The sequence below is a fragment of the Centropristis striata genome, chromosome 4, assembly GCF_030273125.1.
Source record: "Centropristis striata isolate RG_2023a ecotype Rhode Island chromosome 4, C.striata_1.0, whole genome shotgun sequence".
Lineage (NCBI taxonomy): Eukaryota > Metazoa > Chordata > Actinopteri > Perciformes > Serranidae > Centropristis > Centropristis striata.
Genome location: NC_081520.1, coordinates 8,938,620 through 8,961,373, shown reverse-complemented (window position 1 = coordinate 8,961,373; position 22,754 = coordinate 8,938,620). Strand labels below are relative to the sequence as shown.

General features: G+C 41.9%; 3 protein-coding genes across 3 annotated transcripts; all 3 read left to right on the top strand.

The window, feature by feature from the left end:
* Positions 1 to 2,405: 2,405 nt before the first annotated feature.
* On the top strand, positions 2,406 to 4,681 carry LOC131969893 (extracellular calcium-sensing receptor-like). The gene is made up of 3 exons (XM_059331119.1): positions 2,406 to 2,621; positions 3,568 to 3,691; positions 3,783 to 4,681. The coding sequence occupies exons 1-3, from the start codon at positions 2,406 to 2,408 to the stop codon at positions 4,679 to 4,681; spliced, it is 1,239 nt and encodes a 412-aa protein (XP_059187102.1).
* Positions 4,682 to 9,300: 4,619 nt separating this feature from the next.
* Positions 9,301 to 15,063, top strand: LOC131969891 (extracellular calcium-sensing receptor-like). The gene is made up of 8 exons (XM_059331118.1): positions 9,301 to 9,398; positions 9,636 to 9,930; positions 10,043 to 10,332; positions 10,575 to 10,867; positions 11,833 to 12,038; positions 12,932 to 13,153; positions 13,944 to 14,067; positions 14,168 to 15,063. The coding sequence occupies exons 1-8, from the start codon at positions 9,340 to 9,342 to the stop codon at positions 15,061 to 15,063; spliced, it is 2,385 nt and encodes a 794-aa protein (XP_059187101.1). The 5' UTR covers positions 9,301 to 9,339.
* Positions 15,064 to 17,017: 1,954 nt separating this feature from the next.
* On the top strand, positions 17,018 to 22,201 carry LOC131969806 (extracellular calcium-sensing receptor-like). Its single transcript, XM_059331018.1, has 8 exons — positions 17,018 to 17,091; positions 17,380 to 17,674; positions 17,768 to 18,057; positions 18,254 to 18,549; positions 19,802 to 20,007; positions 20,161 to 20,382; positions 20,934 to 21,057; positions 21,135 to 22,201. The coding sequence occupies exons 1-8, from the start codon at positions 17,033 to 17,035 to the stop codon at positions 22,037 to 22,039; spliced, it is 2,397 nt and encodes a 798-aa protein (XP_059187001.1). The 5' UTR covers positions 17,018 to 17,032; the 3' UTR covers positions 22,040 to 22,201.
* Positions 22,202 to 22,754: the final 553 nt, after the last annotated feature.

The following is a 22,754-nucleotide window of genomic DNA, read 5'->3' as shown; positions in this document are numbered from 1 at the left end:
AGATTTCCCAAGTCGGAGTGGTCCCTGGGGAGGAGCCATACTAAGAGTGATTCATAATTCTTATTTAGCGGAAGATTTACCTGAAGATCAGAGTACCTCGCCCGGCAATGGTAAGCCAGAGCCCCCTCCTGGAGCCAGACCCAGGAGTAGAGCACGCAGGCAAACACCTGGTGTCCGGGCCTATGTCAATGCTGGGCTCAGCTTGCAAAAATAACATCGATCCGCCGACCTGTGGCCCACCACCCGCATGGCAAGAAATCTGTATTTCTTTTGGGAGACTTCAATGCTCACGTGGGAAACCATGGTGTAACATGTAGGGGGTGATTGGGAAGAACGGCCTGTCTGATCTGAAATCGAGTGATGTATTGTTATTGGATTTCTGTGCTTTTGGATGCGGCTGGCAGTGTGGTCAGAAGGTTGTAGGTGCCTGTCGTGGTGGCAAGCTGATGTCCACCAGTGGTAAGGGAGGCACTCAAGCTGAAGAAGCGGGCCTTTTAGGCTTGGTTGGCCATGGGGTCTCTGGGAGCAGCAGATGGGTACCATTCGGCCAGAAGGGCTGCAGCTGCAGCATTCGCTGAAGCCAAAACTTGAGTATGGGAGGAATTCTGAGGACATTCCATTGGCCTCAAGGAGGTTCTGGAAAACCGTCGGACAACTCAGGAAGGAAAGCAGGGCTTGCCTCAAGCTGTGTTCAGCAGGGGAGGGGACCTGCTGACCCGACCTGGGGACATTGTCAGATTGTGGGAAGAGCATTTTGAGGAACTCCTTAATCCAGGCAACACGTCCTCTGTGGAGGAGGCGGAGTCTAAAGACTCAGGGGAAGACTCATTAATATCACTGGCAGAAGTCGCCTAGGTAGTTAAGAAGCTACCTGGCGGCAAGGCGCCAGGGTTGGATGAGATTTGCCCTGAGATGCTGAAGGCTCTGGACACTGTTGGGCTGTCATGGCTGACACAACTCTTTAGTGTCACGTGGAGGTCTGGGACAGTGTCTGTGGAGTGGCAGACTGGGGTGGTGGTTCCTGTGGAACCACACTGCTCAGCCTCCACGGGAAGGTCTACTCCAGGGGGCTTGAAAGGAGGCACCGGCTGATTGTCCAATGTCAGATTAAGGAGAAACAATGCGGCTACTCCGGGTATATAGGGTACCGGGCTCATTGCTATAAGCTATCTGGTCCTTATATAACCAAAGTGCGAGCTCTGTCCGCATACTCGGCACACTGTCAAACACGTTTCCAGTGGGTGTTGGCCTCTGCCAGGGCTGTCCTTTGTCTCCGATTCTGTTCGTGGTATTCATGGACATGATTTTCAATGTGCAGCCGGGGGGAGGAAGGGATTTGGTTTGGTGACCTTAGAATTGCATCTCTGCTTTAAGCAGATGATGTGGTTCTTTTGGCTTCATTAGACCGGGACCTCCAGCACTCATTGGGGCAGTTTGCAGCCGGGTGTGAAACAGCTGAGATGAGAGTCACACTTCCAAGTCTGAAGCTATGGTTCTCTGTTGGAAAACGGCAGACTGCCCCCTCTGGGTGAAGAGAGAGGTACTCCCTCAAGCGAAGGAGTTCGAGTATCTTCGGGTCTTGTCCACGAGTGAGGATTGAACGGAGCGTGAGATGGGCAGGTGGTTTGGTGCATGGTCAGCAGTGGAAAAGGTCCAGAACATGTGGAGGGATTATATCTGCCTGGGAACGCCTCTGGGTCCCCCAGGAGGAGCTAGTAGTTGTGGTCTGGGAGAGAGACTTCTGGAATGCCTTGCTTAGCCTGCAGTCCCCGCGACCCGGCCAGGGAAATGTGGAAAGATGGACCTTCAACACAGTCTTCATCTTTAAATATTTACAATATATTTTACATAAAAGGTGAACATAACATTTTCACAACAAATGTTTTGTGATTTTTCATGCCATTTTGCAAATGTTATTTTATTATGTTATGCACTTATATAACAAATATTATTGTATGATGAGCTAAATAAGTAAATAAATGAGGTCAAAAGACAAAAAAGCTTGGTTCTGTGTTATGTCTTGACGCTGTCAGAAAATCATTGCTTTTTCAATAATATTTTTGTATTCACATTATGGAAAATGGGATTAGACAACACAAACAAGATATTAATGTTGCATTTGTTAGACTTAACTGCAATATGAGCTAAGAAGAAACAAAAAAACGTATAATGGTCGGATAAAATTAGGGGACCAGTTTGTGTTTACAATGATGTCAGGAAAGAAAGTCTACAACTCAGTGTGACAAATTCACCAGGATAGAGTCTGAAGAGGTCAGTTGAAATAACTATGTGAACACATCAATGTCCTTTTTATAGCTATAATGTACATTTTTAGGGAATTATATGGTTATTCTTTTAATTTTTTTTTAATATGTCAAGTATTTACTTCATCCTCACAGGTTCTTATGCAGTTGAAGAAAGTACATTTTTCTCAAAATGGTTATGATGTGTCATTTGATGCCAACGGGGATCCTGTGGCCACATATGAGCTGGTGAACTGGCAAAGAACTGAGAGTGGCAACATTGAGTTGGTGACAGTGGGACACTACGATGCATCACTGCCGGTGGGCCGGGAGTTCCGTATCAACAGGAACCTCACCTGGGTGGATGGCAGCACACAAGTAAGGAGCCTAAAAGCTCTAGTTTAACTTATTTCATGCTGAAAGTCTTAAGTAAATCTAGGAGTTTTACTGGAGTAACAGCGCGCTTACCAGTTAAAATGTATTAATAAATGTAGGCCTGTACATAAATAAGTAATACATAATTGATGATTAATGTATGATTAACTAAATGAAAGTTGATAGAGCTGATGAATATAATTATTTAATTCATTTCAGTTACTTATTATTTATTTATATTTAATTTCTAAATTTTCTTTCCTTTATTCTTCCTTATATTTTTTTTTTTTACTGTAAAATAGTCAGATTTTCATGTCAGAAAAACAGAAACCCTTTTTCAGCTTTTGTGGCGTCTTCTCCTTTTCTTCGTTTTTTTTTTTTTTTTTTCAACAAAAACCACTGCACACACTAGAGCAGCTGTAGCCAAAAGCTCATTCTCCTCCATTTGTAAGTTTTTACTAGGAGCATGATGGGGAAAAAATTGCATGGTAGGAAAAAAATGCTAAAAGAATCTAGTTGTAGTCTTGTAAATAGTACAAGACTCAGTCTTTGTAAAATCTCAGTCTGAGACTAGGCTGGGACTAAAAACTCTAAACACTTGTCTTTAGATGTGAGCAGGTGTGAGCCTATAGTTTTCTGGGAGTCTTTTCCAAATTTTTTCAAAGTCTTCTGATGTATAGGTAACATAAGTTTCAAATTTTGTCCATCTTCCTCCTGTCCATATTGGCTGAAAAGAGATTAATTCCAAAGTTTTTACTATGATAGCCCCCCTAAAAGATATCTTATTGCTAGAACAGGAGGTGTGGTTACAGTGAAAAGCAATATTTTCAGTACACATTTTTGGTGTAGTATGCGTATTGTTTGAGGACAAAATGTGAACGTATCCTTGAGTCCTCAGGGCTTTGTAGCACACTACAAAATGTGATATTTTGTTATTTCTTTGTGCCAGGTACCTGTGTCAGTGTGCTCTGACAGCTGTCCTCCAGGAACTCGTAAAGTGCTGCAGAAAGGAAAACCCATCTGCTGTTATGATTGTTTACCATGTCCTGAGGGAGAGATTAGCAATGCTACAGGTATTTTTATTTTCTCCAAATGCATATTTTCTGTACAACATACAGTAGTTTACAGTATGTATCGTAAATGGCCGTTTTGTTTTTTATTCAGATTCCCCAGATTGTCTCCCATGCCTCAAGGAGTTCTGGCCTAATGCAGAGGGGGACACGTGTCTCCCCAAGCCTGTAGAGTTTCTTTCCTTCAACGAGGTCCTAGGAATCATCCTGGCTGCATTCTCAGTTGGTGGTGCCTGTCTTGCCATTACAACAGCAGCTGTGTTCTATCATCACAGGACATCCCCGATTGTCAGGGCCAACAACTCTGAGCTGAGCTTCCTGCTGCTCTTCTCTCTGACTCTGTGTTTCTTATGTTCATTAACTTTCATTGGAGCGCCCTCTGAGTGGTCCTGCATGCTGCGCCACACAGCATTTGGGATCACCTTTGTCCTCTGTATGTCTTGTGTTCTTGGAAAAACAATAGTCGTGTTAATGGCCTTCAGAGCTACACTCCCAGGAAGCAATGTGATGAAATGGTTTGGGCCTACACAGCAAAGGATGACTGTAGTGTCTTTAACATTCATTCAAGTTTTAATTTGTGCTATTTGGTTGGTTCTTAATCCTCCGTTCCCAATGAAAAACCTCACAACATACAAGGAGAGGATCATCCTGGAGTGTGCATTAGGCTCAGCTGTTGGGTTCTGGGCTGTGCTCGGGTACATCGGCCTGCTGGCTGTCTTTTGCTTTGTGTTAGCTGTCCTGGCTCGGAAACTACCTGATAATTTTAATGAAGCCAAGCTGATCACCTTCAGCATGCTGATATTCTGTGCAGTGTGGATCACCTTTATCCCTGCATATGTCAGCTCTCCTGGGAAATTCACTGTGGCTGTGGAGATATTTGCCATTCTGGCCTCCAGTTTTGGACTAATATTGTGCATATTTGCTCCAAAGTGCTTCATCATATTGTTTAAGCCAGAGAGGAACACCAAGAAACATTTAATGAACAAAAATTAATCCTGACATATATGAGGTTTGAAAAAAAAGTTAAGAGAAATTTGCCAGCATTGAAGTGCTTTTCTCAACCGTTTTGATGGTAAATGTAGATGACTGAAGCGATACATTCCTCAGTGTGTGCTACATTTACAGAAAAGCTGAGTTACTGTGCAGCAGAATGTGTTGCTCCCATCATTTGCTGTCTCTGTGAGAAGAAAAACTCTGCTTTCACAGTAAATTGGACGCTGAGGATTGTATTGCTTTAGTGAACTACGTTTACCATCAACACTGATTTGACAGCAACATAAAATGTGACAAACTTTTTCATAGCATACCGTATAAAACTTATAATGTGCACATTCAACTTTCAACTTAACCGTGTCAATGTGGCGATTCAATCACAGTGGAGGGGTTTATGTGTGACCCTGGGAGCTTTGTTGTCAGGAACAATACCTCCAGATCAGATTTCCCAAGTCGGAGTGGTCCCTGGGGAGGAGCCATACTAAGAGTGATTCATAATTCTTATTTAGCGGAAGATTTACCTGAAGATCAGAGTACCTCGCCCGGCAATGGTAAGCCAGAGCCCCCTCCTGGAGCCAGACCCAGGAGTAGAGCACGCAGGCAAACACCTGGTGTCCGGGCCTATGTCAATGCTGGGCTCAGCTTGCAAAAATAACATCGATCCGCCGACCTGTGGCCCACCACCCGCATGGCAAGAAATCTGTATTTCTTTTGGGAGACTTCAATGCTCACGTGGGAAACCATGGTGTAACATGTAGGGGGTGATTGGGAAGAACGGCCTGTCTGATCTGAAATCGAGTGATGTATTGTTATTGGATTTCTGTGCTTTTGGATGCGGCTGGCAGTGTGGTCAGAAGGTTGTAGGTGCCTGTCGTGGTGGCAAGCTGATGTCCACCAGTGGTAAGGGAGGCACTCAAGCTGAAGAAGCGGGCCTTTTAGGCTTGGTTGGCCATGGGGTCTCTGGGAGCAGCAGATGGGTACCATTCGGCCAGAAGGGCTGCAGCTGCAGCATTCGCTGAAGCCAAAACTTGAGTATGGGAGGAATTCTGAGGACATTCCATTGGCCTCAAGGAGGTTCTGGAAAACCGTCGGACAACTCAGGAAGGAAAGCAGGGCTTGCCTCAAGCTGTGTTCAGCAGGGGAGGGGACCTGCTGACCCGACCTGGGGACATTGTCAGATTGTGGGAAGAGCATTTTGAGGAACTCCTTAATCCAGGCAACACGTCCTCTGTGGAGGAGGCGGAGTCTAAAGACTCAGGGGAAGACTCATTAATATCACTGGCAGAAGTCGCCTAGGTAGTTAAGAAGCTACCTGGCGGCAAGGCGCCAGGGTTGGATGAGATTTGCCCTGAGATGCTGAAGGCTCTGGACACTGTTGGGCTGTCATGGCTGACACAACTCTTTAGTGTCACGTGGAGGTCTGGGACAGTGTCTGTGGAGTGGCAGACTGGGGTGGTGGTTCCTGTGGAACCACACTGCTCAGCCTCCACGGGAAGGTCTACTCCAGGGGGCTTGAAAGGAGGCACCGGCTGATTGTCCAATGTCAGATTAAGGAGAAACAATGCGGCTACTCCGGGTATATAGGGTACCGGGCTCATTGCTATAAGCTATCTGGTCCTTATATAACCAAAGTGCGAGCTCTGTCCGCATACTCGGCACACTGTCAAACACGTTTCCAGTGGGTGTTGGCCTCTGCCAGGGCTGTCCTTTGTCTCCGATTCTGTTCGTGGTATTCATGGACATGATTTTCAATGTGCAGCCGGGGGGAGGAAGGGATTTGGTTTGGTGACCTTAGAATTGCATCTCTGCTTTAAGCAGATGATGTGGTTCTTTTGGCTTCATTAGACCGGGACCTCCAGCACTCATTGGGGCAGTTTGCAGCCGGGTGTGAAACAGCTGAGATGAGAGTCACACTTCCAAGTCTGAAGCTATGGTTCTCTGTTGGAAAACGGCAGACTGCCCCCTCTGGGTGAAGAGAGAGGTACTCCCTCAAGCGAAGGAGTTCGAGTATCTTCGGGTCTTGTCCACGAGTGAGGATTGAACGGAGCGTGAGATGGGCAGGTGGTTTGGTGCATGGTCAGCAGTGGAAAAGGTCCAGAACATGTGGAGGGATTATATCTGCCTGGGAACGCCTCTGGGTCCCCCAGGAGGAGCTAGTAGTTGTGGTCTGGGAGAGAGACTTCTGGAATGCCTTGCTTAGCCTGCAGTCCCCGCGACCCGGCCAGGGAAATGTGGAAAGATGGACCTTCAACACAGTCTTCATCTTTAAATATTTACAATATATTTTACATAAAAGGTGAACATAACATTTTCACAACAAATGTTTTGTGATTTTTCATGCCATTTTGCAAATGTTATTTTATTATGTTATGCACTTATATAACAAATATTATTGTATGATGAGCTAAATAAGTAAATAAATGAGGTCAAAAGACAAAAAAGCTTGGTTCTGTGTTATGTCTTGACGCTGTCAGAAAATCATTGCTTTTTCAATAATATTTTTGTATTCACATTATGGAAAATGGGATTAGACAACACAAACAAGATATTAATGTTGCATTTGTTAGACTTAACTGCAATATGAGCTAAGAAGAAACAAAAAAACGTATAATGGTCGGATAAAATTAGGGGACCAGTTTGTGTTTACAATGATAATTTTGGAAGAGCAGAAAGGACACTTGGGCAGGTAATATGGTGCGGTCCATAGCAGGGCCGGAGTGGGGCCACTTTTCAGCCCGGGAATTTCAGGCCCAAGACCGGCCCACTTTTTCCATGGTAGTGGAAATTGGATAAATGAAGCAACAGTTCAGCTCTTACTAGCCTGTAGTTTTTTTTTATTAATACCATGGTTCAACAGATAATGTAAAGGTTAAATAATAATCCACTTAAGCTGAGAAGTTAACAAAAAATATTTCACTATTCCACAAGGATACAGTAGGTTGATAAATTAACAAAAGCATAAAATAAATAAAGCATTTGAAACATATCCCACTCTTCAATAAAGATGCATATTGAACTACTGTTTACAGTTCAACTCACAGTAGCTACACTATGTGAAAAACTTTAGATAGGTGGTGTTTTGTTGGCTGCTGAGGATGGTAACTGAAAAATGTGTTTAGATCCTGTGTTTGAGGATGAATAAAATAATCAAAATGATAGGCTTCCTCATCTACACTAGCATCTGCCTGTGCCTGTGCCTCTGGGATCTCTTGCTGGGCTGTTGTCTCACTGGATGCTGTCTCCTCTACATCTCCCCTCTCAGCACTTGACTCACCTGTATTGCATAACATTAAGAAAGGCAGAAGGGCATATCAGGGGTGTCAGACTCAGATTAGGCAGTAGGCCAGATTTGTTGGAATGAGACCTCATGGGGGCCGTCATGTCATGGTCATTATCATTTTTCTGCATTGGTATATTATGGTGGTTTACTCCTTTAGGCTACTGCGCCCACATCTGAGCAAATAATGCATATTGGTTCATCATGGACTGTCATATACTGCTCTTTCTTACATTAAATAACTTTAATTCATATTGTTTACTCTGTTATCTTCTCTACCTGTCCCTGTAGTCATGGCCTCCTCATTGCAAATTTCGGGCTCATCATTTTCAGCAGGAGACTGGCTTATCTGCTGCTCAGAAGCTACAAAGAAAAAATAATTTCACTGCATAGCCTACACAGATCAAGTTTGAGTTTTGTTATCAATATTTTCACAATATTTGCAAAGTCTATGAATCGCCATATATCAGGTGATATAAAAAGGCTTATATTTTAATTCAATTCAATATTTTGCTTGCGAATAGGTTGACAACGCTTCAATGATATTAACCACGTTACAACGTTAGTCGAACAGTTACGTTGCATTAAGCCTATGTCTCTCTTTACCAGTTGCCACTTGTGTTTGTCCTCTCGAAAATAAATCTGTAAGCTTGGCACATTTGGCAGCCTCCTCCTCCAATGCCTTTCTTTTCTTCAACCTGGCTTTTTCAGCCCCTCCTGGCCTCTTCGTCCCATCCATCCTACCCGACGTGTATCGTTGAGATAGGGCTGGCCCAGCTATCGGTAGCCTACCTGAGAAAACTTTTTTGGAAAGACGGCTATGGACCCAACCAACTTTATTTGGGAGGGGAGAACTCCCTCGCATGGTACAACCCATGCTGAGGCTGCGGTGTCAGAATGCAAAACGTGTTTAGCGTACTTTAAGAGAAGATGGACTAACGTGAAAAATGTCAAATAAATAAATAAATAAATTATCGGCCGGCCCAAAAGTGAAGCGGCCCACCGGGAACTCTCCCGATTCTCCCGATTACCCAGCCCGGGCCTGGTCCATAGAAAGAATTCTCTTTGGTTTACAGTAAGCTGATGTACAGCAGAAGGAGGGATGGTTTGACTTAAAAATCTATATAAGCCAGTGATAACACACATGCAGTATTCCCACACAGACAGTTGAGGGATGGAGATCACTGCTCTCTCTATTAGCCTGATCCTGTCTCTGGGTCTGTGTGAGCTGAACTCAGCTCTTGTCTTGAATGTTTCTGGTGCTGGGGTCAGCTCTGAGACTGCATCTGTGAAATGTAAGCTCCAGAGTACCACTCGTCTACCTGTATTCTCAGTCGATGGTGACTATGTTATTGGTGGTGTTTTCTCTTTACATACCAACATGCACACAGTGAAGAATAACTACACCTACATGCCTGAGCCACTAAGGTGCAAAGGGAGGTTAGTAAGAGGGAGAAATGGGGGATGAGAGGATTTTAGACTGTGTAAGGATGGAAATATTATTTACTTTAAAAATATTTTTGTAATTTTAATGATATATTGACTATTTCTTTCACAAATCTAGTGCATTTATACATTTTTGACATTTACTATGAATTGCAGTTCTACTGTAGCCGATGTTTTTCTGTTAAAATTGTGAAATGTGCTTATGGAGTTGACATGAGTTTCTGTGTGCAGCATTAACCCCCGTGAACTGCGCTTCTCACGCGCAATGATCTTCGCCATCGAGGAGATTAACAACAGCACGGAGCTGCTGCCGGGCATCAGACTCGGTTATCAGATCTACGACTCGTGCGCCTCGGTGCCCGTGGCTGTGCATGTGGCATTCCAGCTCACAAACAGCCTGGACCCGGTGTTTTACACCGGCGACAACTGCTCACAGTCTGGTATGGTGATGGCAGTTGTTGGTGAGTCTGGGTCCACGCCATCCATCAGCATGTCGCGCATCATCGGGCCTTTTAACATCCCTCAAGTAAACGTTTAGAATTTCTGGCAATCTGCATGTTTAACATTAACTTGTCCAGGGTTTTTTTAATTTTTTTTTATTCCTCCCGTTAGATAATTACATTATTGTTTTTCATTAGGTGAGCCACTTTGCCACGTGTGCATGCCTGTCTGATAAGCAGCAGTACCCGAGTTTCTTCAGAACAATCCCAAGTGACCAGTTCCAGGCTGACGCGCTGGCCAAGCTGGTCAAACACTTTGGCTGGACTTGGATAGGTGCTGTCCGTTCGGATTCAGATTATGGCAATAATGGCATGGCGTCTTTCCTGGCCGCAGCACGCAGAGAGGGGATCTGTGTGGAATACTCTGAAGCTTTCTATCGGAGCAACCCACGTAGCAGGATCCAGAGAGTAGCTGACGTTATCCGCAGGTTTCTACATCACTGATTGTGCTTTTATTCCCGGTGCTGACACTGACCTTCTGCGCACAGAACCACAGCAAACTCTGTAAAATATGAGTTTTGTTTGTCTAAGTGACATTGGCAGTATTTTTTCTTTTTCTCATTTTTATTACTGACATTGTGAACCAAATGCTGTTTGTGTTAAGTGTCTTGAAACATTTTTAAAAGTTTTATTTGTATGTGGTATAATATATAATGCACAATATCTCCAGGTCAACAGCTATGGTTGTTGTGGCATTTACATCCCCTGGAGAGATGAGGATTTTGCTAGAGGAGCTTTCTCTTGAGCCATCTCCACCTCGCCAGTGGATAGGCAGTGAGGCCTGGGTAACAGACCCAAACATGCTGAGGTTCAGCTTCTGTGCTGGAGCTATTGGATTTGGCATTGAGCAATCAGTCATCCCAGGTCTGAGAGACTTCCTGCTGGACCTCTCTCCCTCTAAAGTGGCTGCCTCTCCACTGCTCACTGAGTTCTGGGAGGATGCAGGCTGCAGGCTGAAAAAAAGTGAGGGAGTTTAATCTTATGATCTTACCCTTGTTTTTTAGTTTTGTTGTATTCTCTGTCTATAAGTGGAGCAGCCATTGCTTTTAGACTAAATCCTCGATTTTGAATGAATAGGACATCTGTTGTTATCTGTTGTTATTGAACTGAGTCATGAGGAGGCAATATGGTTCATCTCTGTGAATCTTGCTTGAAATTATGATTTTTCAGGTCAGGTTTTGTCATTCCGCTTGGTGAAGGTTTTGTATTAACTTCGCCACAATGTTTTATGTCAACACTAAAGCCTGAACACAAGCACACGATATAGAGACAGTCTCCAGGTCATTAAGCTAACTATAAATGAAAAATTGTACTTACAGCACGTATCAGTTACAGTATACGCTTGTCTGCATGTAATTAAACTATTATTCTGACAGTTATTTCAGATCTTATACATATATATATATATATATATATATGTATATATATATATATATATATATATATATATATATATATATTATGTTTAATTTTAAACAGTTATTTAACATGCACATATTGTCACTGTCTGTTCATATACACAGACATCTATCATAAATAGACATTATCCTACTATCTAAAAAAAAGATTTCTGCAAATACAGTGTTTCCTGCTTAACCCATTGAGGCTTGAAAAATCGCTGGGCAATTTTAAAATAAGCCTCTAATTTTCTGGAAATTCTGGAAAAATTCTGGGGGAAAAAAGTGTCAACTCTTCTACTAAATAATAGATTTTTCAGCCTCTGTAGCAGATAGAAATTAAATTCAAAAAGGTATTTGAGAGCTTATACAAATACTACAAAACGACGTAACCGCTTTCCAGGCTTCAATGGGTTAAAGAGTGGTTTAAATTAAAAAAGCATGTTATACAACTACAAAAGTTCTTTATAGATGTGAGTTGCTGCAATGAGAATGACAATATCTCTTTCCTCTGTCTCTGTGTGATTTTAGGTGCAGTCCCAAACAAGAGTGTTTGTGATGGAAGTGAAGACATAAAGACGCTCCAGACTCCGTACACTGACACATCTCAGCTCCGGATCACTAACATGGTATACAAGGCTGCTTATGCAATAGCACATGCCATTCATAATTCAGTGTGTCAGGAAAGAAAGTCTACAACTCAATGTGACAAATACACCTGGATTGAGTCTGAAGAGGTCAGTGAAAAACAAATAGGTGACCACACCAATACACCAGTGTCCTTTTTTGAAGCTATAATGAACAAATTTGTGAAATTGAATTCAATTCTCATTGTTTGGTGTGCTGAAGTGCACCACAGGTGTATGGCAAACTGTTTCATCTTCTCTATTTTGATTTCTTAGTATTTTTCATCTTTCGCTGCATTTTTTTGTAGAAGTACTCTTTGCTGTTCAACACCAAAAGTAGACAAATGGGAACGTAGGGAAGGATCAGGAATGGTGTGCTGTATTTTATCAGAGACTTGCCTCATTGTTTTTTTATTTTATTCCAAAAAACTGCTATAATATTGCTTTGAACAGGGCTTAGGAACAGCTCATTTTGAGGCTGTGCCAATTCCCTAATATTTTAATGTAGAAAAATATTTAGAAGTTTAAATGATTCTCGCGACTTGGGACTTTATTGGTCCAAATGTGCTGTTTGATTCTGTGTCTGCTTTTCAAGAAATCACAGTTTGATGGGGTTTTTTCTGAGCGTTTCAGAGTTTATAATGGGTGTGTATTGGGTGGAATGTTCCGAGCTCGAGTGGATGACATCACAGCTAGAGTGGAGAGAGGCTGGGACATTTCGTTTTTACATTTTTCTGAAAAACCTCTCCATTAAATTACTTTTCTCAGATGTTAGATATTGTGTGCCCCTCCCCTCTCCACAATCTAATGCTGCCCCTCACAACAAACAACACCAATAAAAGGCCAAAATGGTATCTGTATGTTAACAGGAATCTGGGGATGAGCCTATTTTTTTTTTTAGAAACAAAAAGTTTTTACCACTCTTAATAGGAAGTTAATAACATCACTGTATTGTAAAACTCCAGTTTAAGTATGTTTTATTTTCTCTTACTTCATCCTCACAGGTTCTTATGCAGTTAAAGAAAGTCCATTTTTCGCAAAATGGTTATGATGTGTCATTTGATGCCAACGGGGATCCTGTGGCCACATATGAGCTGGTGAACTGGCAGAAAACTGAAAGTGGCAACATTGAGTTGGTGACAGTTGGACACTACGATGCATCACTGCCTGTTGGCAGAGAGTTCCGTATCAACAGGAACCTCACCTGGGTGGAGGGCAGCACACAAGTAAGGAGCCCAAAAGCTCTAGTTCAACATATTTTAATTTTAAAATTTGACAGTCTTACGTGGTATGAAGTGTTTTTGGCCCCTGTTCCTCTTGCTTAAAAAAAGATTAATTCCAAAATTTTTGCATAAAACTACCGCTTCTTCTTATCCAGAAGTGTTCCCTTGCTGATTTGCAGTGCAGGGATAGTAACAGAAACAATATTTGTTGACTTGATTGTTGGAGACTTTGGCAAAATCAGGTGGATTTAACAGAAAGACTGCATGCCCAAGATCAGCTAATTTTGAAGAAACATGATGAGTGGGTGAGAGGTTACACTGAGCTTCATTTGTGAGAATTCACCTCACCTGATAAGAAAACGACTAATCAGAGCTGAGTGGACTCGAACGCAATGATGTCAATGGCTGCTTGTGAACTGTGGTCAAACAGGGAAGCACTTATCCAAGATTCTGTTTGTTGACTTTGTGGGGAGGGGAGCACTGCAAGAGAAGCTTTCACTCTACTTCAAATCCTAGCGTTTTTACCAACTTTAGCTTTTTTTTCTAAAGATATCTTTTTGGCCATTTTTAAGGCTTTATTGATCATGAGAGAGACAGAGTGAAATGGGGAGATAGAGGGGAAAACATGTGGGAAAGGGCTGCGAGTCGGATTCCAACCTGGGCCGTCCTATGGTACTATGATTCTATGGTACGCGCTCTACCAGGTGTGCCATTGGGATGCCCACCCAACTTTAATCTCCAAGCTTTGTAGCACATTTTAATATGTGATATTTTGTTTATATCTTTGTGTCAGGTACCTGTGTCAGTGTGCTCTGACAGCTGTCCTCCAGGAACTCGTAAAGTGCTGCAGAAAGGAAAACCCATCTGCTGTTATGATTGTTTACCATGTCCCGAGGGAGAGATTAGCAATGTTACAGGTATTTTCATTTTCTCTAAATGCATATTGACTGTACAACACACAGTAATTTACAATATGTCTACTAAAAGGATGCTTTGCTTTATATTCAGATTCCCCAGATTGTCTCCCATGCCCCAAGGAGTTCTGGCCTAATGCAGAGAGGGACACGTGTCTCCCCAAGCCTGTAGAATTTCTTTCCTTCAACGAGGTCCTAGGAATCATCCTGGCTGCATTCTCAGTTGGTGGTGCCTGTCTTGCCATTATAACAGCAGCTGTGTTCTATCATCACAGGACATCCCCGATTGTCAGGGCCAACAACTCTGAGCTGAGCTTCCTGCTGCTCTTCTCTCTGACTCTGTGTTTCTTATGTTCATTAACTTTCATTGGAGCGCCCTCTGAGTGGTCCTGCATGCTGCGCCACACAGCATTTGGGATCACCTTTGTCCTCTGTATGTCTTGTGTTCTTGGAAAAACAATAGTAGTGTTAATGGCCTTCAGAGCTACACTCCCAGGAAGCAATGTGATGAAATGGTTTGGTCCTCCACAGCAAAGAATGACTGTAGTGTCTTTCACATTCATTCAAGTTTTAATATGTACTATTTGGTTGGTTGTCAGTCCCCCTTTTCCATTGAAAAACCTCACAACATACAAGGAGAGGATCATCCTGGAGTGTGCATTAGGCTCAGCTGTTGGGTTCTGGGCTGTGCTCGGGTACATCGGCCTGCTGGCTGTCTTTTGCTTTGTGTTAGCTGTCCTGGCTCGGAAACTACCTGATAATTTTAATGAAGCCAAGCTGATCACCTTCAGCATGCTGATATTCTGTGCAGTGTGGATCACCTTTATCCCTGCATATGTCAGCTCTCCTGGGAAATTCACTGTGGCTGTGGAGATATTTGCCATTCTGGCCTCCAGTTTTGGACTAATATTGTGTATATTTGCTCCAAAGTGTTTCATCATATTGTTTAAGCCAGAGAAGAACACCAAGAAACATTTAATGAACAAAAATCAATCCTGAGATATATGCGGCTCTTCTGTGTGGAGTTTGCATGTTCTCCCCGTGTCAGCGTGGGTTCTCACCGGGTACTCCGGCGTCCTCCCACAGTCCAAAAACATGCACTTAGGTTTAATTGGTGACTCTAAATTGCCCGTAGGTGTGAATGAGAGTGTGATTGTCTGTCTCTATGTGTCAGCCCTGCGATAGTCTGGCGACCTGTCCAGGGTGTAACCTGCCTCTCGCCCAATGTCGCGGGGGCTGGAGCCTGGAGACCCGAATGCGGATAAGCGGTTAATGGTAATGAATGAATGAATGGTGGATTTCTAAACAGTTTTGATGGTTACTGTAGCAATACATTCCTCAGTGTGTGCTACATTTACAGAAAAGCTAAGTTACTGTGCTGCATAATGTGTTGCTCTCATCATTGCTGTCTCTGTGAGCAGGAAAACTCAGCTTTCTCAGTAAATTCAACACTGAAGATTGTATTGCTTAAGTGAATCACTTTTACCATCAACCCAGATTGGACAGCACCGTAAAAGGTGATAATCTGTATCTTTTAAGATGGGAACATACAGGGTAGGGTGATAATGTGCACATTCAACACAGTCTTCTCCTTGGTAGACATTGACATTTTTTTTCATAAAATATTTTCATTATTTTAATGCCATTTTGTGAATGTCCTTTCAGTTTGTTAACAACTTGTTTAACATCGTCTGTCCACTGTTAAAATAATCGCCTCAGTCATTTTTTGTCAAAATTGTTTTTTTATTGCCTAAATCCACCTATGGTATAATCTCCTACATCCTCAGTTGATCAGATCATGTGATTTTACCCCTTTAAGATCATCACTCCTTTGACAATTTGCCACATTCAAAGGCATCAGATAAGAACCCAGCAAAGAAGAGCTAGAGGGAGATTGTTTAGTTATCAGTTTAGTTTATCAGTGTTTTATTTTTGACACTAATATTGGTAACACTTTACTCTAAGGTGTCTACATAAGAGTGACATGACATGGGATGTGTCATGAACAATAATGACACTTTGAAGTAACATTGATACTCATGATACTTTTTGAAAGGCTTGTGTCACTCTTATGTAGACACCTTCAAAATAAAGTGTTACCATATCTTGCTTAAGTCACAAAGGCATGTTCAAAAAATTGCCTAAGTCATTTATTTCTCTTAAGTTACATAATTTAAATACAGTGTTATTACTATGCCAATAGCCATCTTTTGTTACATCCTTTTTGAGTGAAGTGATCAATAAATGTCACATGTTACACTTTTGGTGAAGTTTTTTTTTTCCTGCAAAACTTGAAAAATGAGTTAGGCAATTATTTTAACAGGGTGACGATATATTATTTTATGATGAGCTAAATGAGTCAATAAACAAGGTCAAAATACAGGGGAAAAAATGCTTGGTTCTGTGTTCTGTCTTGACGCTGTCATAAAATCATTGCTTTTTAAAAAATATTTCTGCATTCACAGGATGTAAGATGGGATTGAACCACACAAACAAGCTATTAAAGGTGCATTTGTTAGACTTAACTGCAATATGTGCTAGGAAAAATGGATATAATGTGGTATATATATTATATATTACAAAGGGTATGATGGTAGGAAAAAGATAGGAAAAAAAATTGTGTTTACAATGATGAACATAGAAAGAATTCTCTTTGGTGTACAGTAAGCTGACGTACAGTAGAAGCAGGGAGGTATGTGTGAAACATCTATATAAACCATTGTTAACACACATGCAGTATTCCCACACAGACAGTTGAGGGATGGAGATCACTGCTCTCTCTATTAGCCTGATCCTGTCTCTGGGTCTGTGTGAGCTGAACTCAGCTCTTGCCTTGAATGTTTCTGGTGCTGGGGTCAGCTCTGAGGCTGCACCTGTAAAATGTAAGCTACAGGGTACCACTCGTCTACCTGCATTCTCAGTGGATGGTGACTATATTATTGGTGGTCTGATGTCTTTACACCACTACATGCACACCGTGAAGCATAACTACACCACCATGCCTGAGCCCATAAGGTGCAAAGGGAGGTTAGTAAGGGGGAGAAGTGATGAGATTATTTTAGACTGTGTGGGTTCATTTCTATGATGTTTTTGCAAGCTTTTCTTACGAAGAAGTGTATCTGTGCATATATTCTTACATAGGCCTATATGTTATCCTGTAATTTATTGTTTGGTGTTCAGACAGATATTTGCTAAACAGATCCAGTGCACTTATCAGTTGTTGACAGTATGAACTGTTCTCCTTTATGGATTTCTGTTTCGATTGTGAATTGACCTTGTGTAAATTAAAACAGTGACATGAGTTTCTGTGTGCAGCATTGACCCCCGTGAACTGCGCTTCTCACGTGCAATGATATTTGCTATCGAGGAGATTAACAACAGCACGGAGCTGCTGCCGGGCATCAGACTCGGTTATCAGATCTACGACTCGTGTGCCTCGGTGCCCGTGGCGGTGCATGTGGCATTCCAGCTTTCAAGCGGCCTGGACCCGGTGTTTTACACCGGCGACAACTGCTCACAGTCTGGTATGGTGATGGCAGTTGTTGGTGAGTCTGGGTCCACGCCATCCATCAGCATGTCGCGCATCATCGGGCCTTTTAACATCCCTCAGGTAAATGTTTGAATTTCTGGTAAATTGCGTGTTTAATAAACGTGTGCTTATTGTTTTCTCCCGTTCAGTTATTACACTTTTGTTTTTCATTAGGTGAGCCACTTTGCCACGTGTGCATGCCTGTCTGATAAGCAGCAGTACCCGAGTTTCTTCAGAACAATCCCAAGTGACCAGTTCCAGGCTGACGCGCTGGCCAAGCTGGTCAAACACTTTGGCTGGACTTGGATAGGTGCTGTCCGGTCGGATTCAGATTATGGCAATAATGGCATGGCGTCTTTCCTGGCCGCAGCACGCAGAGAGGGGATCTGTGTGGAATACTCTGAAGCTTTCTATCGGACCAACCCACGTAGCAGGATCCAGAAAGTAGCTGACGTTATCCGCAGGTTTCTACATCACTGATTGTAGTTTTTCCGCTGTGCTGATACTGACCTTCTGCACACAGAACCACAAAAATATTAGTTAAAATATATGATTAAAGATGGGTTTATTATCTTAGTGGGGAATTTGAATCACATATTTTAAAGGCATTCATTTCATTTTGATATTATTATAGTAATGTGCACTATAATGTCTCCCCAGATCTACAGCTATGGTTGTTGTGGCATTTACATCCTCTGGAGACCTGAGAATCCTGCTCGAGGAGCTTTCTTTTGAGCCTTCTCCACCTCGCCAGTGGATAGGCAGTGAGTCTTGGGTAACAGACCCAGACATGCTGAGATTCAGCTTTTGTGCTGGAGCTATTGGATTTGGTATTCAAAAATCAGTCATCCCAGGTCTGAGAGACTTCTTGCTGGACCTCTCTCCCTCTAAAGTGGCTGCCTCTCCACTGCTCACTGAGTTCTGGGAGGATGCATTCAACTGCAGGCTGAGAAAAAGTGAGAAAGCTGTGCTGATTTTTAACATTCCCATTTTGGTCCTTTGGGTTGTGTTGTGCAATTTTATTTTGGTTGATCATCTGACTGTATCTCCCTGTGTTAAAGACTCAGCAACTGATTTTAAGTCAGACGCCACACTTAAAAAGGGAGATATATTGACATTACCCAAAGCCTTGAACATAAGGTGCAACTCTATGAATAATCTCTCTTGATATGACAATATTTTTGTGGTTTATACGTCCTGAACACAAGCAGACCCTATAGACAGTCTCCAGGCCACCAAGCTAAATACATATTTACCACTTAACTTGCATGTATCTGTTATATTTAAAAATGTGTAGAGTTCTACTTAGGTTTCTATACTGACAGTGACCTCTGGGCATTTTGTATTTTAAACACATTAGAATCGATCATGTCAATTAAAACATATATTATTTTTCCTTCTATAAATATGACTAATTATGTGATGACTGATTTCTGTGAATGTGAACTGCTATCCATGAAGGTTTTTAAAAAAGTAGGGCCAGCTACAGAGTGACAAAGCAACTAAAACTAAAACAAACAAACAAAAAAGGCATTGTGGCGTAGTGGTTAGCACTCTTGCATCCCACAGCCAGAGGGTCTCCCCGTGTAAGCATGGGTTCTCACCGGCTTCCTGCCACAGTCCAAAAACATGCACTTAGGTTTAATTGGTGACTCTAAATTATTTTTTAAATAGTTGCTTTGTCACTCTGTAGCTGGCCCTACTTTTTAAAAATCTTCATTATCTAGCAGTTCACATTCACAGAAATCAGTCATCACACAATTAGTCACATTTATAGAAGGAAAAATAATACACGTTTTTATTGACAAGATCGATTCTAATGAGTTAAAATACAAAATGCCCGGAGGTGACTGTCAATGTAGAATGCTAAGTAGAACTATACACATTTTTAAGTCATCACACAATTAGTTACATTCATAGAAGGAAAAATAATATATATTTTACTTGACATGATTGGTGACACTAAATTGTCCATATAGGCTGTATATGTATTCAGGATGTATATGTGTCTGCCCAGTCTGCCCAGTGGTGACCTGTCCACGGTGTACCGCGCCTCTCGCCCAATGTCAGCTGGGATCATCTCCAGCCCCCTGCGACCCGAGTGCGGATAAGCAATTACGGATAATGAATGAACAAACTGATGAATAGTAATGTAATAGCACTGCAAAAACAAAAAAATCACCATTCTCTGTCACTGTGTATTGTTAGGTGCAGCACCAGACAAGAGTGTGTGTGATGGAAGTGAAGACATACAGATGCTCCAGACTCCTTACACTGACACATCTCAGCTCCGGATCACAAACATGGTATACAAGGCTGTTTATGCAATAGCACATGCCATTCATAATGCAGTGTGTCAGGAAAGAAAGTCTACAACTCACTGTGACAAATTCACCAGGATAGAGTCTGAAGAGGTCAGCTGAAACAATTCAGGGAATACTTCCATGCCCTTTTTTTGCTATTGTACTGTACAATAATATTAAATATGAATATAATTTTGAATATTATTTTTTAAATATGTTTTCATTTCTCTCCCCTTACTGTCTCACTTCACTTTATGTTCACAGGTTCTTACTCAGATAAGAAAAGTAAATTTTTCTCAAAATGGTTATGATGTGTCATTTGATGCCAACGGGGATCCTGTGGCCACATATGAGCTGGTGAACTGGCAGAAAACTGAGAGTGGCAACATTGAGTTGGTGACAGTCGGACACTACGATGCATCACTGCCGGTGGGCCGGGAGTTCCGTATCAACAGGAACCTCACCTGGGTGGAGGGCAGCACACAAGTAAGGAGCCCAAAAGCTCTAGTTTAACATTTTTAAATTTCAAATTTAGTGACCATAATGGTTATGTGTTTTTATCCATGTAGTGCTTCGCCTGCACATATTGACTGTGAGAGATCCATTTTTATTATAATTACAATGTGAGAAATAATGTAAGATTATTTTTAGCATGACATTTTACTATGAAATACACCTTTATTCAATGTATTTCACAAAGTGTTCCCTTGCAGAAATGCGACGGAGCGATAGTAAGACAAGGAGGGAATTTGTGCTAAGAAAACCCCATTTAATTTTTTCAACTAAGACTGCTAAAACATCATTATAGCTTCAGCTGAACTTCACAAAAACTGTTGATTTGGTCTCCTCGCAGTCACATTGTGATGGCTTTAGGAGGGGTTACAGTGTAGTTACAATGACAAATAACATGTTAATTATACATATTGGCATGTGATGACTGTTTTAGCACAGACTTTCAAAAATGAACCTATCTTTAAGTCCTCAGATCTTTGTTGCACATCTGAATATGTGATATTTTGTTTTTATCTTTGTGCCAGGTACCTGTGTCAGTGTGCTCTGACAGCTGTCCTCCAGGAACTCGTAAAGTGCTTCAGAAAGGAAAACCCATCTGCTGTTATGATTGTTTACCATGTCCTGAGGGAGAGATTAGCAATGCTACAGGTATTTGTTTTTTCCTAAAGCGTATCGACACAATTTAACATATGACTGCTAAAAGCCTCTTTACTTATTTTCTTCAGATTCCTCTGATTGTTTCCCATGCCCCAAGGAGTTCTGGCCTAATGCAGAGAGGGACACGTGTCTCGCCAAGCCTGTAGAGTTTCTTTCCTTCAACGAGGTCCTAGGAATCATCCTGGCTGCATTCTCAGTTGGTGGTGCCTGTCTTGCCATTATAACAGCGGCTGTGTTCTATCGTCACAGGACATCCCCGATTGTCAGGGCCAACAACTCTGAGCTGAGCTTCCTGCTGCTCTTCTCTCTGACTCTGTGTTTCTTATGTTCATTAACTTTCATTGGAGCGCCCTCTGAGTGGTCCTGCATGCTGCGCCACACAGCATTTGGGATCACCTTTGTCCTCTGTATGTCTTGTGTTCTTGGAAAAACAATAGTAGTGTTAATGGCCTTCAGAGCTACACTCCCAGGAAGCAATGTGATGAAATGGTTTGGTCCTCCACAGCAAAGAATGACTGTAGTGTCTTTCACGTTCATTCAAGTTATAATATGTACTATTTGGTTGGTTGTCAGTCCCCCTTTTCCAATGAAAAACCTCACAATATACAAGGAGAGGATCATCCTGGAGTGTGCATTAGGCTCAGCTGTTGGGTTCTGGGCTGTTCTGGGGTACATCGGCCTGCTGGCTGTCTTTTGCTTTGTGTTAGCTGTCCTGGCTCGGAAACTACCTGATAATTTTAATGAAGCCAAGCTGATCACCTTCAGCATGCTGATATTCTGTGCAGTGTGGATCACCTTTATCCCTGCATATGTCAGCTCTCCTGGGAAATTCACTGTGGCTGTGGAGATATTTGCCATTCTGGCCTCCAGTTTTGGACTAATATTGTGTATATTTGCTCCAAAGTGTTTCATCATATTGTTTAAGCCAGAGAAGAACACCAAGAAACATTTAATGAACAAAAATCAATCCTAGAAACATAAGGTTTGTGATTTGTAAGTAGTTAAGATGGCAACATACTGTACAGTATAGAGCTCATCATGTGTACATTTAACAGTTTTCATCTCATGGATTCCAAATATTTTCCAACTCCATTTTTTCCCCACGTCATGTTATGGTCTTATTTTACAAAAAACTATCCATCGTGTTTTGAAAACACAAAAAGGAAAAATAATGTCAAAATGAATTAAAAAATAAATGTGTATCATTGAGTTCTGTTTCGCAATTTTGATTAAATCATTGTAATATTTCTGCAGGATTAAGGAACACTTTAAATCATGCACGTTTGATGCAGAATAAGGGAGCTCAGTCATTGCATATACACATTTATTCATTATCCTTAACCACATTCAGGTCACGGACGGCTGGAGCCGATTGCAGCTGACATTGGGCGAGATAACAGGTCGCCAGACCATCCCAGGGCTGACACATAGAAACAGACATTCACACTATAAGGGCAATTTAGAGTCACTAATTAAACCTAAGCTGCATGATTCTGTACTGTGAGAGGACCCGGAGTGGAAGGCCCTGCATCGTAAAATATACTTTTTTTAAAAAAGCTGGCTCTATTTCCAAAATTTTCACAAACTGTAAATAGATTGAGTATTTCAGGTTCAACAATTTACTTTGCAAAATAAAAAGTGATGCAAATATTACATATATAATCTTTGTTTTTATGTTGAGAACACTT

What these genes read in the sequence shown, in the direction of transcription:
- LOC131969806 (XM_059331018.1), top strand. Translation starts at nt 17,033, where the DNA reads ATGCACACCGTGAAGCATAACTACACCACCATGCCTGAGCCCATAAGG. An exon ending in CCCATAAGGTGCAAAGGGAG is followed by an intron (nt 17,092 to 17,379) that starts GTTAGTAAGGGG and finishes TTCTGTGTGCAG; the next exon opens with CATTGACCCCCGTGAACTGC. An exon ending in CAACTGCAGGCTGAGAAAAA is followed by an intron (nt 18,550 to 19,801) that starts GTGAGAAAGCTG and finishes GTGTATTGTTAG; the next exon opens with GTGCAGCACCAGACAAGAGT.
- LOC131969891 (XM_059331118.1), top strand. Translation starts at nt 9,340, where the DNA reads ATGCACACAGTGAAGAATAACTACACCTACATGCCTGAGCCACTAAGG. An exon ending in GTAGCTGACGTTATCCGCAG is followed by an intron (nt 10,333 to 10,574) that starts GTTTCTACATCA and finishes CAATATCTCCAG; the next exon opens with GTCAACAGCTATGGTTGTTG. An exon ending in AGGCTGCAGGCTGAAAAAAA is followed by an intron (nt 10,868 to 11,832) that starts GTGAGGGAGTTT and finishes GTGTGATTTTAG; the next exon opens with GTGCAGTCCCAAACAAGAGT.
- LOC131969893 (XM_059331119.1), top strand. Translation starts at nt 2,406, where the DNA reads ATGCAGTTGAAGAAAGTACATTTTTCTCAAAATGGTTATGATGTGTCA. An exon ending in GGGTGGATGGCAGCACACAA is followed by an intron (nt 2,622 to 3,567) that starts GTAAGGAGCCTA and finishes TCTTTGTGCCAG; the next exon opens with GTACCTGTGTCAGTGTGCTC. An exon ending in AGAGATTAGCAATGCTACAG is followed by an intron (nt 3,692 to 3,782) that starts GTATTTTTATTT and finishes TTTTTTATTCAG; the next exon opens with ATTCCCCAGATTGTCTCCCA.